This window comes from Gymnoscopelus braueri (assembly GCF_963280865.1).
Source record: "Gymnoscopelus braueri genome assembly, chromosome: 22".
Lineage (NCBI taxonomy): Eukaryota > Metazoa > Chordata > Actinopteri > Myctophiformes > Myctophidae > Gymnoscopelus > Gymnoscopelus braueri.
Window position 1 is genome coordinate 45,226,818 of NC_137624.1, and position 20,169 is coordinate 45,246,986.

The 20,169-nt window shown below is 43.2% G+C and overlaps 2 protein-coding genes across 2 annotated transcripts in view; both read left to right on the top strand.

Moving 5' to 3' along the window:
• The window catches only part of LOC308077758 (BRCA1-associated protein-like), an 801,007-nt gene that overhangs the window by 743,769 nt on the left and 37,069 nt on the right, over window positions 1–20,169 (top strand). The window lies entirely within an intron of this gene.
• Window positions 11,754–17,332, top strand: nfil3 (nuclear factor, interleukin 3 regulated; the record flags this gene model as incomplete). Its single annotated transcript, XM_080420414.1, has 5 exons — window positions 11,754–11,871; window positions 14,643–14,844; window positions 15,159–15,452; window positions 16,094–17,059; window positions 17,329–17,332. Exons 2-5 carry the CDS (start codon window positions 14,768–14,770, stop codon window positions 17,330–17,332), a joined length of 1,341 nt encoding a protein of 446 aa, XP_080276540.1. The 5' UTR covers window positions 11,754–11,871; window positions 14,643–14,767.

Below are 20,169 nucleotides of genomic sequence, written 5' to 3' on the forward strand. Positions count from 1 at the left end.
TTTGTTTATTAATTTAGTCTAGATTGGTTTTCAGCGCGATATGATATGATACATGACTGCACACAGAACCGATTCAATGACATGTACACTGTATACTGTATACATGTATACTGTTTATTGCATTTGCATTTCAGTTGATTTGGTTTTCTTTGAGTCATCAGTTCTTTTTTTTAATCCCACGATTTTGTAACCCATTTTTCACCCAGATCCTGGGCGCTACTCTCCCTCTGCCAGCTTGGGGAGAGCCCCAAACTCAGCTCATGCTTCCTTCAACGCGTGAGGAGTGAGCAGGCCGCTTCTTATCACAGGGGGGGGAGTTTCCCCGGTAGGACGTAGCGCGTGGAAGGAACACGTTATTCCAACCAGTTTCTTTCCCCTCCATCAGGCGCCCCGGCTGACCAGGAGGAGGCAGTATAGAGACCAGGATTACTGCATACTTTTTGTGAGGGTACCTACCCTATAGGAGACACGGGGAGAACATGCAAACTCCACACAGAAAGGCCCTTTCACCAACCCCACCCAGGGTATGCCGTATGGGCACTGTCATCACTTCTGATGAGTGCTGGAGTTTATTTGTCTGGCCAAGGAAAGAAGGACCAGCTGCTTCAGGACTGCTTATAAGGAGCTGATGGGTTAATTGGACTGAACCATGTTCCCTTTGCATATGGGGAGAGGCAGATTACTTTGATTTTTGTCATTAGGCTATTGAAGAAATGTGTCTTTTGATATTTCAGTTTGATTGTAATGTTGCTAGTTAATAGTAGTTAGTGTTGTATTTGTTTAAGTTTGTAGTCTGTTTGAATGTAAATCTTTGTCTATCCCCCTCTGTGTTAAGAGTCTGATCAGCCACTATATAAGCCCCTCCTGGCTCATTTAGTTTAGGTCAGTTGTGCTGGTGACATTCATCCTGGAGCTAATAAGGACACAGCTATGAGGGAATTACACCAGGCGATCAGTGCACAAGAAAATCGCCACCCGGACTGCGCAGTCATCTGCCTAGGCGACTTCAACCGGACAGACTTAAAAAAGGTCTTTCCCAAATTCCACCAGCATGTCGCCTGCAGTACCCGTGGTGACAATATTCTTGACCACTGCTACACGCCCTTCAAGGATGGATACAAAGCCCTCCGACGCCCACCGCTAGGAAGCTCTGACCACGACGCCATCCAGCTGCTACCTGCCTACAAACAGAGGCTAAAAAGGGAGCCGGTCGTTGAGAAGGAAATCCGAATATGGTCTGAGGACACAGACGCTATGCTACAATCCTGCTTCTACCAGACTGACTGGGGGATGTTTAAGAACGCCGCTGGGAATAACATCAACGAACTCTCAGACTCAGTCACTGGCTTTATCAGTAAGTGCATAGATGACATAGTCCCAAAAAAGACAGTTCGGATCTATCCCAATCAGAAACCATGGATGGACAGCGGAGTACGTGCACATCTGCATGAACGGGATGCTGGTTTCAAATCTGGCGACGTGGAAACGCGCAACACGACGCGCGCGGCCCTAAACAGCGCCATCAGGAAGGCGAAAAAGGCCTACACAAAAAAGATGCAAGACAAACTCAGCAATGGCGACATCAGGAGCACATGGCAGGCGGTACACACCTTGACAGACTGCAAAACAAGAACCAGAAGCGAGGTGAACCCGCCTGCCTGCCTCCCCAACGAACTGAACACTTTCTACGGCCGGTTTGAGATCAGCTCCAACCGCGGCAGCCAAGCGGGGCCATCAGCAGCACCAGCAGAGGACAACCCTCTAACCATCTCGGAGAGAGAAGTGCGTACAGCCTTCACACGGGTCAACATCCACAAGGCAGCCGGACCTGATGGGATTCCAGGCCGGGTCCTTAAGACATGTGCAGACCAGCTGGCGGGTGTCTTCGCTGACATCTTTAACCTCTCCCTCTCCCTGGCTGTGGTCCCTGCAGGGTTCAAAATGTCAACCATTGTGCCCATTCCCAAAAAGGCCAAAGTGACATGCCTGAACGACTGGAGACCTGTTGCTCTCACCCCGATCGTCAGCAAGTGTTTCGAGAAACTGGTGAGGGAATACATCAGCTCCACGCTACCTGCCTCGCTGGATCCGTGGCAGTATGCATACCGCAAAAACAGATCCACCGACGACGCTATTGCCATGGCTCTCCACACCGTCCTCTCGCACATGGACAACAAGCTGCTGAAGGACAAATATGTACGTATGCTGTTCGTGGACTACAGCTCAGCATTCAACACCATTGTCCCAGCAATACTTGACAAAAAGCTCAGAGACCTAGGGCTACACCCAAGCATGTGCGACTGGATACAGGACTTCTTGTCCAACCGACATCAGGTGGTGAGAATGGGCAGCATCACATCCGACCCCCTGACCCTCAACACCGGAGCACCCCAGGGATGCGTGCTGAGCCCCCTCCTCTACTCCCTGTACACGTATGACTGCATAGCCACACATGTCTCCAACACCATCATAAAGTACGCGGACGACACGACAGTGATAGGCCGAATCGTCAACAACGACGAGTCTGACTACAGAGAGGAGATCAAATCTCTAGCACGCTGGTGCCGGGAGAACAACCTCTCTCTTAACGTCGACAAGACCAAAGAACTGATCGTGGACTTCAGGAGGCCGCGGAGAGACCATGCGCCCATCCTCATCGACGGTGCTGCAGTGGAAAGGGTCAGCGAGTTCAAGTTCCTCGGAGTACACATCGAGGAGGACCTCAAATGGGAGACGCACTCCACACACGTGAGGAAAAAGGCTCAGCAGCGACTGTACTGGCTCCACCGCCTGAAGAAGCTCGGAGTAGGACGTCGCATCCTCAGGCTGTACTACAACAGTTCTGTCGAAGGCATCCTAACAGGCTGTGTCACGGCCTGGTACGGGAACTGCACTGCCCGAGAAAAGATCAGCCTACAACGAGTAGTGCGATCGGCAGAGCGGATAATGGGAATCGAGCTCCCAGCGCTCCAGGAACTGTACAAAAAGCGGTGCGTGCTCAAAGCCAAGCGCATCATCAAGGACAAGCACCACCCAAGTCACAGACTGTTCAACCCCCTACAACGACCGCGACCGGGCAAGGGGCTCTACCGCAGTATCAAGAGTTCCACCACCAGATACTGGTGTAGTTTCAATCCGGCCGCTGTCAGAATGCTGAATGGGGAATAAGCCTGAATGAGGCATAGGCCTTGTTCAGCAGCCTGACAACAGGCAGCGCAGACTTTTTTCTGGCTCTTCCTGAACACACCTGTGGATTATACCAGGGACAATGACTTGGACTTTAGCCCCCCCCTCGGACACACCTGTGGACTACACCAGGTACAAATGACTTTTTGTTGCACTCTCTCATGGAGCTACTTGCGGATTATACTAGGGTCAGTCCACTCTAGGTGGACACGCACTGACCTTTTGCACCTTAATCCCTTGTATAACGCACTGACTTTTTTTTTTTTTTTTTTTTTTGTGGTCTTTTTTATTGTGCTCCTTTTCCTCTAAGCACCTTAACGTCCATTGTCTATCATGCACAGTATAAGTATAACATGCACAGTATACAATACATTGCTGCTATGCTCAGGCACCTTAGTTTAGTTTTGTTTAGTTTTTTTTAGTTTTTATTATCTCAGGTAATTTGTAAATATGTAGATAACTTGTCTGGCCTTCTGTTGCTCTCTTGTTTTGATCTCCTTCCCACTTACCCCCCACCCTCTTCTTCTCCCCCCCCCTCTTCTTTCTATGGAAACTAACGTTGCGATGGGAACGATGTACAAAAAAGAATTTCACCCACTTTTTTACCTTGTAAACCTGTGATGTGACAATAAAACTGATTCTGATTCTGATTCTGGTACGTTCAGTTCTGCTTGTCTGTCATTTGTTTTAGGCCCAGACTTACTTATTTGTTTGTTCATTCTTTTTGTTGGGGGACTTTCAGAGAGACAAGCAGACAGACAGATACAGAGATTTGTGGATTTTCCATTCCGGACAACCATGCTGGACTGACCGAATTCCCACTTAGCACAACACACCCTCAGGTCCTCTGCAATACACAGGCCAGGTTTGGAGTCGAACGGGCAGACGGGCAGTGGTGGAAAAAGTACTCAAATTCTTTACTTAAGTAAAAGTACCAATACTGCAATATAAAAATACTCTGTTACAAGTAAAAGTCCAGAATTAAAAATTTACTTGAGTAAAAGTACAAAAGTATTGGCATCAAAATGTACTTAAAGTACCAAAATATTTGAAAATAGCAGATCTACAAGCCCACAACGCGTCGCGATGTGACGCGTTGTGAGCTTGTAGATCGGCTATTTTCAAATAGCCTATGTATAAAATAGGGCTAAAGTGGTTAATGTATGTGTTATAATATCATAGTTTATATCTGAAAAGTAACTAGTAACTAAAGTTTTCAAGTAAATGTAGTGGAGTAAAAGTACAATATTTGCCTCTGAGATGTAGTGGAGTAGAAGTAAAAGTATTGGAAATTGGAAATACTCAAGTAAAGTACAAATACCTCAAAATTTTACTTAAGTACAGTACTTAAGTAAATGTACTTAATTACTTTCCACCACTGCAGACGGGTCTCAAGATACTCTATTTGTGGGGGGCAGTCACGCACGCACGCACGCACGCACACACACACACACACACACACACACACACACACACACACACACACACACTAAATTCTAGTGTTGATATTTCCTTACATATATAAAGCACTTTAATTTCCTCAGTACTTTAATCCTGTCCCCGTCCAGAACATGTGACCTTCATGTGCAGTGACTCTCATGTCAAACATCCTGGTGATGTTTGATCATGGTTTATAGTCATTCTCTCATAAAAGTGAGTTATTGTTAGGTATTAGTTAAACATGTCATGAGGTGTGTGAGCTCTGGGAAACGACACGAACATTTACAAGCTGTAAAACAAACCAAACATCATTTGATGTAAAGCAGTGGTTCTCCTATCTTTTGAAAAAAAGGAATGATTTTTGGAAAAACAGCCGATCTAGAATCAAGTGATTTTGATGTTAACTCGTTTTGCTGGAGACCCCCTGGAACCCCCTCAATGACCCCCGGGGGTCCCTGGACCCCATACTTTGAGAATGTGTTTAGATCATTTAGGTCAGTTTGAGTCTTGATAGAAAATGTGGAAGTTTTAGTACTGCACTTAAGGCCGTACTTTTTTTATAGGCCTGAAAACGTTTCTGTTTCAGAGGGCATTTTCGTGTTGAATTGTTATTTAGTCAAATCTGTTTTTAAACCCTGCTTTTTTTTAATTTATATTATTGATGATTTGTTTTACTGTGGTACTCATCAAAATGTATTATTATTATTATTATTATTATTATTATTATTATTATTATTATTATAAAAGTTTTTAAGTACTTTTACTTACTTTGTAGATTTAGTTTTATGCTTTGCCTTTTCGAAAACAGCCGATCTACAAGCGAGCAATCGCTTGTAGATCGGTTATTTTCGAAAACGTTTTTTTTTTAGTACTTTTAGGGTTGGTACATTCTGATGCCAAACTTTTGCACTTTAACTCAAGTAAACATGCTGCTAATACAGGATGCTTGACTTGTGAAAGAGTGTTTTTATATTGTGGTGTTCTGAAGGCTTCTTCCACCAGACCAGTGGTTTTAGTAGACACAGTCAGTGTCCCATTCTTGTATTGTCTGTTATAGGTGTGTGTTATTGTGTTATGGTAGGAGAAACCTTTTAAGTGTACCCACAATGATTTCTCATGAGTGACTGTGTTCTTTCCATCCATAAATCCAGGAATCTGTTTATCTGTGTGTGTGTGTGTGTGTGTGTGTGTGTGTGTGTGTGTGTGTGTGTGTGTGTGTGTGTGTGTGTGTGTGTGTGTGTGTGTGTGTGTGTGTGTGTGTGTGTGTGTGTGTGTGTGTGTGTGTGTGTGTGTGTGCGTGCGTGCGTGCGTGCGTGTCCACTTTACACCCATATAAGGACATCCACCAGCTCTCCCAAGTTGGTACAAGATGGCTGATGTCATCTAGTCTGGCGTCTATAAGTACTCTAACAATGACCGCTGCCCTATATTTACTCTGTCATTTGTTACTCATAGCAACATATTAACTGTTTTCTATTAACCACCAGTGGTGTAAAGTACATGTCTCAAATACTGTACTTAAGTACATTTTTTAGGTATTTTTACTTTACTGGCGTATTTCCAGTTTTCAGTACTTTTACTTCTACTCCACAACATCTCAGAGGCAAATATTATACTTTTACTCCACTACAATTATTTTAAAACTTTAGTTACTAGTTACTGTTGTGGAAATTCAATAATTCCTCGGTGAGAGAATGAAGTGTTAATACTGAAATATGGTTTCAGTAGATTTATTAAATACAACAGATGACAATAATATGACAATAATTCCTCGGTGAGAGAATGAAATACAACAGATGACAATAATATGACAATAATTCCTATGTAATATAATAATGAGAATAATAATAAAGAACAGAGAGGGAGAGGGGAAAGGGATGGAAGGCGATGGGGGAAGGGAAGGTGGACAGGGTCCGGTTGTCTCAGAAGGCAACGGGAGTCTGACACAGATCTGTATGTTGGGGCTTAAATACAGATTCTACAAGGATATATACACATTGTTAGGATAACACTGAGGACTGACATTCTTCTGTCTGACCAAAAGATGTGTTCTCAGCACTTGAGTATGGAAGGTCAATTCTGCCTGACTATGAAATGTGCTGCTCCGCGCTCAGCGTCCAAGAGCAGCGACACTACCCTGACCAACTATAAACATGTGTTCCATTCTCAACGACTGAGAATGGAAGGCCCACTGCTATATGCCGAGGCCATAGTCACTGCCCTAGCCAGCCTACTGACGCCTGATACGAGAAACATTCTCCTTGCGTTCATAAAATCGTATAACTCGTCGTCTTGCTGTCTAGGTCTGCCGCTTGCCTACAGAGGAATAGCTATTTGACCTTGCTGTGTGAGCCTGCTGCTTAATAAGTACACTGAGGGTGTACTAAACTCATAAGACATATTATCAGACTAATTTACTTCTCTTGGGACATTACTTTCAGACAAATCAGCATATAGTCATATATTAATATAACTGAACTGAATATGAGTAAATGCATAATCAACTAGAAAATGTGCTCCTCGGAGCACAAGTCTCCGCCAGCACGGGTCGTCTTGGTAGAACGGGTCGTCTTGGTAGAATGCGCGTGGTTTTTGGTGTTCTGCAGGGGCGACTGAATATGTAGTGTCTGCATCTAAAAGATGTTCTTCTTGAAGCAATGTGTCATATGGGAGTCGTCGTAATTGACTGGTTTGTTCAAATGCTTGTCTGTCTTCTTCATCTTCATTGTCTTGAACAGTTTCAGCAGTTGATTGGTGTGTTTGATCTATGTCAGTTTTCTCTAGTGCTACATAATGTATTTGATCAAGGCGGCCAATTGTTACAGTATTAAGACTTCGGCCTTGTTGTGGGATCAATTCAACTCTATAGTCCTCTTCTGTGTTACTGTTGTAGATGAGTATGCTTTCTTAGCTTTGGCCTTCTGCGCCTTTCTAGCCAATCAAAGGCATTGGTGTCAACATATTGACACGTGTCACGTGGAGCTTGACCAATGTTAGCTTGGCTAGGGGCCATGCTAACACACGGCGGGACGAAGCGAAAACATACTCTTAATTTCATTCCTTCTCTCTGTTTCTTAGCTTTGGCCTTCTGCGCCTTTGCGTCTTCATCAGGTTTCAGATGCTCATTTGCTGCTTCTTTAGTTTGCATAATGGGAGTTAGTTACATTGTGTGATCTCAGCCTCCTATTTATATATTTATATTACATATTGTGATGTCACGTAAAACTGACCAATGTTAGGTGTTCTCAGAGGAACACACACACGCACGAACGGGTGATTTGTACTGCAAGGTACTGTTGGTAGAATGTGCGTGGTTTTTGGTGTTCTGCAGGGGCGACTGAATATGTAGTGTTTGCATCTAAAGAATGTTCTTCTTGAAGCAATGTGTCATATGGGAGTGGTCGTAATTGACTGGTTTGTTCAAATACTTGTCTGTCTTCTTCATCTTCATTGTTGTCTTGAACAGTTTCAGCAGTTGATTGGTGTGTTTGATCTATGTCAGTTTTCTCTAGTGCTACATAATGTATTTGATCAAGGTGGCCAATTGTTACAGTATTAAGACTTCGGCCTTGTTGTTGTGGGATCAATTCAACTCTATAGTCCTCTTCTGTGTTACTGTTGTAGATGAGTATGCTTTCTTAGCTTTGGCCTTCTGCGCCTTTGCTTGACCAATGTTAGGTGTTCTCAGAGGGACACACACACGCACGGACGGGTGATTTGGACTGGAAGGTACTGTTCCAATCAAGACTGATTGATCCTGTCTTACCTCACTTCAAAAAACATAAATGGCTTTTTGAAGTGACACACCTATTTATAGGATTTTATTTCGTCATGCGTCCCTCTAGCCAATCAAAGGCATTGGTGTCAACATATTGACACGTGTCACGTGGAGCTTGACCAATGTTAGCTTGGCTAACAATGTTTGCTCACACACGGCGGGACGAAGCGAAAACATACTCTCCACCTACGGCGGAGACAATAATCAATAATCGATAAATCAATAGCTAAAAGGGAATATAAATTGTATTTCCGTTACAGTTAGTTACTTTGTAGATTTAGATTATTATTACAAAACATGCAACACTTCAGTCCTATATACATTTTGGCCATTTGAAAATTGCAGATGCATTGTGAGCTTGTAGATCTGCTATTTTCAAAAAGATTTTTTTGCATTTTATACATTTGAAAACTTTGTGAAATGGGACATTCTGCATAATGAGTACTTTCTACTTTTGGTACTTTAAGTACATTTTGATACCAATACTTTTGTACTTTTACTCAAGCAAATTTTGAATTCCGGACAGAGTATTTCTACATTGCTGATACTTTTCCTTAAGTAAAACATTTGAGTATACTTTTCCCACCACTCTAGTGGTGGGAAAAGTACTCAGCGTTTATTTATGTTTTACTTAAGTAAAAGCAGCAATACCACAACATAAATATAGGCTACTTGGTTACAAGTCAAAGGCTGTACTTGCGTAAAAGTACAAAAGTATTGGCAAGTATAAGGCAAGGCAGTTTTATTTGTAACAACAAGGCAATTCAATGTTCTTTACACATCAAGCAAATAAAATACATTTATACAATCACTGATGATTAGGATGCAAATGATTATGAAAATACAAATAAAACATAACTCAATGAAAGGCAGCAGCAAACAGAAAGGTCTTTAGTTATGTTTTTAAATAAATAAGAGTGTTAGCAGACCTGCAGTTCTCTGGGAGATTGTTCCAGATAAGTAAAATACTCACATTTTTTCAAAATGCAACAACCCTTTAAAAATAATAGATCTATTGGTAAATTAGATTAGAGGAATATGCTGCCTAGGTGACCCCTATGGCCTTTATTCTAGCACCACCTGTAGGCCAAATGTTGTAAATACAATTAAAATAAAAAGTATGGGTCGTGAGTAAATATTCATTTTTATTACTACAAAAAAAATATATACATATATATATATATATATATATATATATATGTCAAACAGTTTGCAAAATCTTTTCACAAAACAGACATTTTCCCCCCCAAAAAAATCTAAAATAGTGAAAATAGCCACAAAGTGTGATACTTTGTGAGCATTTAGTGAGGAGCAGTTAAATGAATGAATATAAGGTTTGGCAGAAGTGCTTTAAGGGTTCATTCATTTAGTCTCTTAATCATGTTCAACAATACAATGAAAATGTTTCGTATTGTTGTTTTACAACAATGTCTATTTGTTTTATTTTTAATTAATCACATTTGAACTGGTGTTCCCCAAAATAATCATATTTTTAACCGGGGGCCCCCAAAATAATCGTATTTGAACTGGGGACCCCCCAAAATAATCGTATTTGAACCGGGGGCCCCCAAAATAATCGTATTTGAACTGGGGACCCCCCCAAAATAATCGTATTTGAACTGGGGACCCCCCAAAAAAACATATTGTAACTGGGGGTCCCCAAAATAATCATACTTGAACTGCGGACCCCCCACCCTGGCAAGCACATGGAATTGTAGGAGTTGAGGCATTACGTCGGTTCCACAGATAAATATTGTGAAAATAGCTGATCTACAAGCTCGCAATGGCTCGCAAATTTCTGCCTTTTATTAATATTATTTGGCCAATGTTTGACCAGTTTTTATAGTATAGTTTGTTGATGACTCTTGATACAGTAATGGTCTGTTTTTCTTTTCTTTCTTTTGAGGTATTAAAAGGGTCTTAAAAGTCCTTGAATTGCCACTTCTCTGTCATCTGGGGATCCCCCCCCCCCAAACAAAAAAGAAAATCTTGTGGCCCCGACCCACAGGTTGAGAACCACTGAAGTAGAAGACTGTGGTATGTTTTAACTGGTGAAGAGCACCCTCTATTGGCGCTCAGATGTCATAGCAGCCTCTGGGTGACAGTAGCATGACATTAGGTGACATAATACCAGTGGTGGAAAAAGTACTCAAATGATGTACTTAAGTCAAAGTTTCAATACTGCAATATAGAATTACTCTGTCCGGAATTCAAAATTGACTTGAGTAAAATAACAAAAGTATTGGTATCAAAATGTAGGCCTACTTAAAGTACAAAAGTAAAAGTACTCATTATGCAGAATGTCCCATTTCAAGTTTTCAAAAATGTATAAAAGGAATAAAAATCATTTGAAAATAGCCGATCTACAAGCTCACAATGTGCCGCGATGCGACGCGTTGTGAGCTTGTAGATCTGCTATTTTCAAATGGCCGAAAGGGCTGAAATGGTTATTGTATGTTTTGTAATAATAATCAAAATCTACAAAGTAACTAGTAACTAAAGTTTTCAAATAATTGTATTGCAGTAAAAGTATAATATTTGCCTCTGAGATGTAGTGGAGTAGAAATAAAAGTAAGCCACTGGAAATTTAAAATACTCCAGTAAAGTAAAAAAAATATACCAAAAAAATGTGCCTACAGTATAAGTACAGTACTTGAGTAAATGTACTTAGTTACTTTACACCACTGGAGTTACGTTCCACCTCTGGTGATGAATCCTTGATGACCTCATCACCATTAGTACTGTACATTCATACAGTCAGAGACACAGCAGCCAGCCCATTGGCTGCATTCCCAGGGCCAACGCCGGCTTCCCATTGGCCCTGGGGTCCTGTCACTCAGCGCCACGTTTTTCCACTGACCTACTAACACAGATCCTCTGCAGCAGCAGCCAGTCTAACAGCCGTTACGTTACAAACCGTTACAACACGATACAATGTGACACATGACGACTCACTGGCCTTCTGTACGGGCTCCTCCACGCAGGACAACAAGAAGCTATCGGGCACTGTAGGGGACACTGTTGGACACCGTTGGACACTGTTGGGGACACTGTTGGACACTGTTGGGGACACTGGACATTGTTGGGGACATTGTTGGACACCATTGGACTCACTGTTGGACACTGTGTTGGAGACACTATTGGAGACACTGGACATTGTTGGGGACATTGGACACTGTTGGACACTGTAATAGGGACACTGTGTTGGGGACAGTGTGTTGGGGACACTGGACACTGTTGGACACTGTTGGAAACACTGTTGGACACTGTGTTGGGGGCACTGGACACTGTTGGAAACACTGTTGGACACTGTGTTGGGGACACTGGACACTGTTGGACACACTGTTGGACACTGTGTTGGGGACAGTGTGTTGGAGGACATGCCACCACGCCGGCGGGTTGGAGGATCTCTCATCTGATCTGTTCAGCTGGTAAAGGGACAAACACACACGTTCTGACGCGTAAAGGTGATTCCATGTTCACTTTGATATTATTAGGCTATTATTAGGCCAGAGATGGACCCCCTGTTGTTTAGTAGCCTGCCATCCTTTTTATCTCTGGGATTCGGACCCAGAGATGTATTTGTAATGGTACCAAATCTCCAGTGTAATATGTTTAATGTAACTCTGAGAGAGTAGAGGATACACATGGCTTTAGTTGAAGCGACACTCTCAGAGTTACTGACCTGTAAGCTTCTATAAACATCTATATCCGTTTAGGTATCTGTTTAGCCAGGAAAATTCTGGACATTTAGATTTTTGTGGATTCATAATTTCATATTACTCTGTTATGGTATAGATAGCGTTCCCGTTCTTTCTGCGTTGTCCCGCTTTTGTTCTGCCGTAGACACTAGGTGGGGAGAGGAGAGGAGAGGAGAGGAGAGGAGAGGAGAGGAGAGGAGGGGAGAGGAGAGGAGAGGAGAGGAGGGGAGAGGAGAGGAGAGGAGGGGAGGGGAGGGGAGGGGAGAGGAGAGGAGAGGAGAGGAGGGGAGGGGAGGGGAGAGGAGAGGAGAGGAGAGGAGAGGAGGGGAGGGGAGGCGAGATATTAGTCTATTATTCAACATGTATAGAGGCTGGTGGCACAGCATTGCATAATAATATAATATTAGTTTATTATTCAACATGTAGGCTGGTGGCACAGCATTGCATAATAATATTAATATTAGTTTATTATTCAACATGTAGGCTGGTGGCAGAGCATTGCATGCAGCCATAGTGACACACGGTGCTGCACTGAGAGCTGACTGAGCTGGTTCTGTAATCCTGGGACACAAAGAAGGACATCTGGGGCAAATGGGACGTGACGTCACGCCTGGACATTCCGGGTTCTGTACGCACGCTGTGTGTGTGATATCAAAGCCCTGAAACATGACTGTCATGATTCATGATGACAGTCATGGCGCAACTTGTTCCTGGTTTTTGAGATTTCTCCATTTACATCCCGTACATCAACATAAACGTTCACATTTCAAATATAAAGTGTTGACCCCACGGCCATGGATGTAATAAGTTGAAACGCTGAAGTCTAAGTACCCGTATCTTCCGTATTGTTCAATAAAAAGCATTTTAATTCGATTGGCGGCCATTTTTTTTATAGAGTTATGATATATCAGCGTGCAATACACCTCCCAACCGATAGGGTCGCGTATTTGAAAGTATATGGAGAACATTTTGAGAAAATGGCCACCAATCGGATTAAAATGCTTTTTATTGAACAATACGGAAGATATGGGTACTTTGACCCGTTGCGTTTTAAGTTGTTACATCCGTGGCCGTGGGGTCAGCAATTTATATTTGAAATCTGAACGTTTGTAGATATCATGTACGGGTTGTAAATGGAGACATTTCAAAAACCTGGCTACTCATAGACCTAGCCCTGGTCCAGAGCGTTAGTGAGTTCTTCTCTCTAACGCTCTGCCAGGCGCTCAGCTCTGCTCATAGACAAAGAATTCCACTGCCCTGCGAGGGCTCCAACTGTAGTAAAAAATAAACAAAAGCACTTCGCTACTCACAGAAAAAAGGCAGTTTTGTGTTGTTGAAAGTCTATTCTCGGAGGTGGGAAGCCTCTCAGCACCCCACCTTCTCTGTATAATACACTTTTTGGGCAGACAATAAAATATGTCCGCTAGATGTAAATTATTGTATTTATTTCACTGCGCCCCCTACAGATCTGGTCAATGGTAATTTATATTGACCACATCTGTAGAGGGCGCAGTGGAGTAAATAAAATAATTTGTATCTGGTGGTGATTTTATTTTCTGCCCATAAACTTCTGCCCATAAAAGTATATTATACAGAGAAGGTGGGGTGCTGAGAGGCTTCCCACCTCCGAGAATACACTTTCAACAACACAAAACTGCCTTTGTTTTGGTGAGCAGCGAAATAAATGTGTTTATTTTTTTTTACAAAAGACGGAGACCTCGCAGGGCAGTGTAATGTTGGGTCTATGAGCAGAGCAGCGTTTAGAAAGAACTCACTAAACGTTCTGGACCAGGGCTATGACCCGCACGGCGATCGTACGGCGAGGTGGAAAGGGGGGATTTTTTATTTATTTATATATTTATTTTTATTATTTATTTTTATTTTGAGGAGTCAGGTTGTGTTATATTAACATTCAGTCACATGCTTTGGCCGGATGTCTTTGTTTCCCTGCTTAGTCCAGCACAGCACAGTACAGTACAATACAGTACAGTACAGTACAGTACAGTACAGGACAGGACAGGACAGGACAGGACAGTGGTTACAGTAGGTTCTCAAACAAGGACCACCAAATTTAAAATGTAGGTATATAGCAGACGCTCTTAATCCAGAGTGATTAAGAGCCCCCGAGAACCAGAAAATTAAAGCCTACATCAGTGTTTCTCAAACGTTTTAATGTCAAGGACCCCCGAATTGATATATAGGCTATGTGGAAGAAGAAAAGATTTACGTAAAAAAGAAAAGAAAAATGATTCATTTCTGAATAATTTCTGATAATTTTCACACAAAAAAAAAATAGCAGCTGGGTGGGTCAAGCTCGCTCAAGCTCGAAGTGGCGCACTTTGAGCTTGTAGATCTGCCATTTTTTAATAGCCAACATATAAATGGATAAAGTGGTTAAAATGATTGTGAACTACTTTTGCTGGGGACCCCCTAGTGTAGAGCCCTGGGGGACCCCTCAACTAAGTGGTTAATATTGTAGCGTCATGGACATGTCTGACCAGCAGTAACGCTCTGTCTCTTTTTCTTTTCTTTCACAGATATACGCTGGACTGGACGTGAACACTGCTAGATACCATCCTACGTCATTCACAGCCTTTTAGAACAACGCCGACATGCCTAAAAACGTATGAGCGTATAGCGACAGCCGCAAGCTAACGCCAACATGCAGACCATTAAGAGAGAGCTGGACTCCAGCGGAACGTACGCTGACCAGGATGCCTACCAGAGCTCCAGCACAAGGTTAGTTCACGTGAATTAAAGATCCCCGTCGCTACGACTGGTTTCAGTCATTTGGATTCCATAGAAGCCAGCTTGTCTTCTATGGAAGCATGTTGCATGTTGTGCAGCGAATGTAGCTTTTGTGAGCTTGTAGGTCTGCTTATTTTCTTGCTAATTTTGAAGATTGTTTGACAATTTTGACGACAGGGCTTAAAACTGGCACAGCAAAATGGACCCCCATTTTCAGATGGGGGTCAATTGAAAAAGTTTGAGAACTACTGATTTAGAATTAGAATTCTTAACCTGTGGTTAATATTCGCCCTCTGCTCCCACAGGGGCCTGATTGGCCACAACAAGCTGTCCTCCTCCCTGATTGGCCACAACAGGCCGTCCTCCTCCTCCTCCTCCATGCCGCTGAAAGCCCGGATGCCGTGTCGGCGCAAACGCGAGTTCATCCCGGAGGAGAAGAAAGACCCGCAGTACTGGGAGCGCCGGCGCAAGAACAACGAGGCGGCCAAGCGCTCGCGGGAGAAGCGGCGCGTCAACGACATGGTGCTGGAGAACAAGCTGATGGATCTGGGACAGGAGAACGCCACGCTCAAGACCGAGCTCCTGGCGCTCAAGCTGAGGTTTGTGTTAATGTGAAGGATTGTGGGGGAAGGTTTAGGCGTTTAGGTGTTTCAGAGAGACTTACGGTAACGTTGCTGTCAGGCAGAAACCGCTCGTCTCCAATATTCAAACTTTTTGAGTTTTTTTTTCTCGCAAATTAATGTCCTGTTTGATCATGCTACAGTACTTTTTTCTTGCACTGTAATCTATGTGTTAACCCATTCAGACCGGGAACGCATCTGGGTCATTTTAGATTTATTTGGCTATTCAAAAATAGCAGATCTGCAAGCTCTTAGCGCGGCACCGAGTGCTGCGCTAAGAGCTTGTAGATCTGCTATTTTTGAAAAATCGTGAAAATGTGTGCAAAATCTTTGAATATATAATATTTTTATAGCGAACATTTGTTACTCAAATCTTTGCTTCTGGGGGGTCCCTGGTACAAAATATTTTGAGATATATATATATATATATATATATTTTTTTTTATCTTTTTCAAAAAACTGTTAGGATTTGGAAATATTATGTGTTTGTTTGTTTAGAATCGGCAGGTCTTAATGGGTTAACTGCTGTGCTGCCTTTGGCGACTGCATTTCCGGCGCAGGATCAATAAAGGTCTCATCTTATCTTATCTTATCTTATCTTGTGTTATCCTATCTTATAGGTTCGGTCTGGTGAGCGCGGCAGCCTATGCCCAGGAGGTGCAGAAGTTATCCCACGCCACCGCCACCCTGTACCGGGACTACATAGCGACCGGCGCGGGGGACCTGGAGCCTCTGCGCCCGGCCGGGAGCTGCGTGTCGGTCATCAGGCACTCGCCCCACGGCGCGCCGGCGTCTCGGGACGGAGACGCCATCAAACGAGAGCCGGCCGAGAGCGGCGGCTTTGCGGCGGAGAGGGGGGGCAGCCCGTACCAGATGTATCCCAGCTACCCCGCGGCCGGCGTTCCCCCGACCGATCCGTTCCCACGAGGGGAGGGGGCCGGCGCAGAGTCGTCGTCCGGCGACTCTCCCGGGACCTCCGACGACGGCGGCGGCGGGGCCGCGAGCAAGTCGTCCGACGGCGAGGACGAGCAGCGGGTTCCCAAGGGCCTCCCCGCCCCGCCGCCGCCGCCGGCGCCGGCGCCGCCTTTCACCGCCTCTTCAGACCAGAGGAGCGTCATCGTCTCGGCGCTCAAGGCGCCGGCGGCCTTGCCGCACAAATTGCGGCTCAAGGCCAGCAGACCCTTCAACATCAAGGTAGAGGCCATAGACCCCGAGTACCAAGCCTTCGGACACGCCTCGGACCGGATCCCCATCAGCCCCCTGTCGGCGCAGGTCATCGACATGCGAGACTGGACCCACCGGTCCGGGCAGTGGCAGAAAAACAGACCCGATAGCCCACAGGAGGATAGTCCACAAGACTATAGCCTTCAGGAGGATAGGAGCATGAGTAGCAGGTTTAGCCCAAGCCTCCTCAGCAGCGCGTTCACAACGGACGGTAGAGACCCCTCCCCTTGCCCCTCCCCCTCCCCCTCCCCCTCCCCCTCCTGTGCCCATTCGGATTTGGAGAACTTGCACATAAATCAGGGCGTGGCCGAGCCGTCCCCGAACGCAGCCTGTCTAACGAGACTCATCCCAACACACCTGGGGTGTGTGGGGTGTGTGGGGTGTGTGGGGTGTGTGGGGTGTGTGGGGTGTGGGGGGTGTGTGGGGTGTGTGGGGTGTGTGGTGGAGTCCACGCCGAGCACTGAAGATCACGACGTGTTTTCGGAATGACAATGTTTTTGTTTGCATAACAGCGTTTCCAGTGCCCCCCCCCCCCTTTGTGTTTATTATTGCCCTGTGCCATTGATATGGTGTAAAGTTACACACTCAGAATAGTGGCAATTATACATCCATGTTGTTTCCATATCATCAGATGAGACTCTTTGGAGATTTAGCATATCGTTGTTGTCGGGCAGAAACCTCTTATCTCCACATTTTAACTTTGTGTGTTTTTCCGTAGATTAACGCCCCTACTTGATCACACTACAGCGTCACACAAATGCATCAAAAGTAGCAGATCTACAAGCTCGAAACGCGTCGCTTCGCGCCGCATTTCGAGCTTGTAGATCTGCTACTTTTGCTATTTTTGAATTCGAATCCTGAAAAGTAACAGTTTTGGACGTATGAGGTTTCCACTCAACAGAGACCACATCATATCGCGATATGGCGTAAATGTAAGCCTTATTTTATGCCTTCAAAAGAATTTGTAAAAAAATAGTGAAAATAGCCGACCTACAAGCGTACTTGTGAGCTGGTGGATTGGCTGTTTTCCGTGGGTCAGTAAGCGTTTGAAAACGTACAGATAGAATCGATAATATCCTCACAATTCGATTTTTATCGTCACAATATCCATATGAAGGTATTTGCTCAAAACTATATGGTGATATTAGCTGTTGTCTATATCGCCCAGCCCTATTTAACGTTCAAATGAAGGGCGTTTAAAAGCCTGAGTTTATAGTTGGGTGTATCTGGACTAACAGCTGTCCGCCTTCATGTTTACATTTTTACTCTAGGTTTGTGGTAATAACGGTGAGTTTTTTTCCCGCCTGTTTTACAATAAATACATGTCAGCACCGACTTGTGTATAATGTGTTGATGAATATTCATGCAGTATAAAAGCAGGACAAACAAAGATGCAAGCGAAGATCACTATCAAAAATGACGTCCGGGTTTTAAGTCTGAGCAATGTTTCCTAAACATTACATTAAAGTTCTCAGTCGCCACGTCTGATTTCTGTCATTTGGAGAAGCGACGTGTTGTGAGCTTGTAGATCTGATATTTTCGGTTACGAGTCATTTTTGTAAGATGAAAGAGTATTTTTTAAGAGTGGTCAAACTAGCAGTAGAATACATGTTCACAAGCATCTTTCATGAAACATGAATGGTCTCACTCAGAAAGGCAAAAGTTTGAAGCATCAGGGCCTATATCTTGCACGCCATCTTAGCCCTTATCGCTAAACCTATTAGCCATATTTTCATATTTTTAAAAACATTTTAAATTAGTTCAGCTAGCCCATCTACATCGACACGTTGTGAACTTGTAGATCGTCTATTTGAACTATCTAAAAATGTATTTCAAAATAGCAAAAATTGTTTAAAAAAAAGTTTAGGGATAGGGGGTAATATAGGGGCCGCAGGTTAGGGCCCATAATCTGCAATGTCTTCAACTGGTTGTCTGTATCTATGTAGAACAACAGGAACATAAGGTTTAGAACGATAAATATACCTGAACGTCATCATTTTATAACTGTGTTAATTGTTTAGGAAAAAGGCTCCTTTCGTGCGGTTTCACAAATGGTGTGTTGAGACGTGGCCTGACAGAATGGTTCAGCCATGAGACTTTATTTTTGCTTAATTCCATGTAGTTATGAGATCCTTTTTGGGTCACGGACGGACCCAAAAAGGTTGGGAACTGCTGAGGTAGAGAGGCAATCAATTCCATCCAATACTTTTGACATGAAATGCAACAGGCAGTGGTGGGATATTTCACTTTCAAAAAAACTTTGGGTCATTTTATCGTCTACTCAGGCTTTTGTGAGCCCCCCAGACCATTTTTAAGTTGCTTGATTCTGTATTTAGATATTTGATAATCATTTTATCAGACACGCCCCCTTCCTATACAAACCCATTATAACTTCAAACTCTATTTTTAACATGTTAGATTCATCAAAAACACCCGTCCTTGGTTCTGGTGACTCACCCTGCCCTCCTAATATGTGAGGGGGCCATGTTTTTTCGATTACTTTTTTCATTTATTATTATTTTATTTTTTATTGTATTTTTTCTTCTTTTTTTTTTGCCTGAGTAGACAATAAAATGACCCAAAGTTTTTTTGAAAGTGAAATATCCCTTTAAAGGGATACTTCACTTTCGGCGGGGGGAAACATTTAAAAAATATATTAAAAATAAATGAAAAAAGTAATGGAAAATTCATGGCCCCCTCACGCATTAGAGTGTCCTACTAATGTGTGAGGGGGCCTTTATTTTGCCATAACTTCTTTCATTTTTTTTTAATATATATTTTTAATGTTTATTTTATGTGAAAGTGAAGTATCCCTTTAAGTAAAAGTATCAATACTGCAATGTAGAAATACTCTGTTACAAGTAAAAGTCCTGAATTCCTAAATTTACTTTGTGAGGAGTGTGCTGACCAAAACCAACCACAGAGTCACTTGAATTACCAAAATAGCAGTCTGTTATTGGGGGGAAACTCAACAAAAGGTAGGTAGGGGAAAACAACAACATAAATTCCTCCCGGATTGGGGTATTTCAATAAGGATCTTTTTTAATCCATGAAGAGCCCTATATGGTGCCTAGGGAAGAGAGTAGAAACCAAAACAATTAGTTCTATTGAGTCTTAAACAGCCCATATAAGGTTACATGTTGGAGTGTGTTGCTTACCGTCCGAGCCTGTGTCCATTCACCAATGGAATGAGTTTCATCTAATAAGATGTTCAGCAAACATTTGTAGTCTCTCTGGCAATCAGACCCCAGGTGACAGGTGTCATCATATCAAGTTGAGTGAGGATGAAAACATTACATTACATTACATTACATTACATTACATTACATTACATGACATTACAGTCATTTAGCAGACGCTTATATCCATAGTGACTTACAGTAAGTGTATTCAACATAGGTAGGGAAGAAAACTACTAATCACCACAAGTCTTAAGTGCATTCTCTTCACCACTGTAGATGAGAGAGAGGGT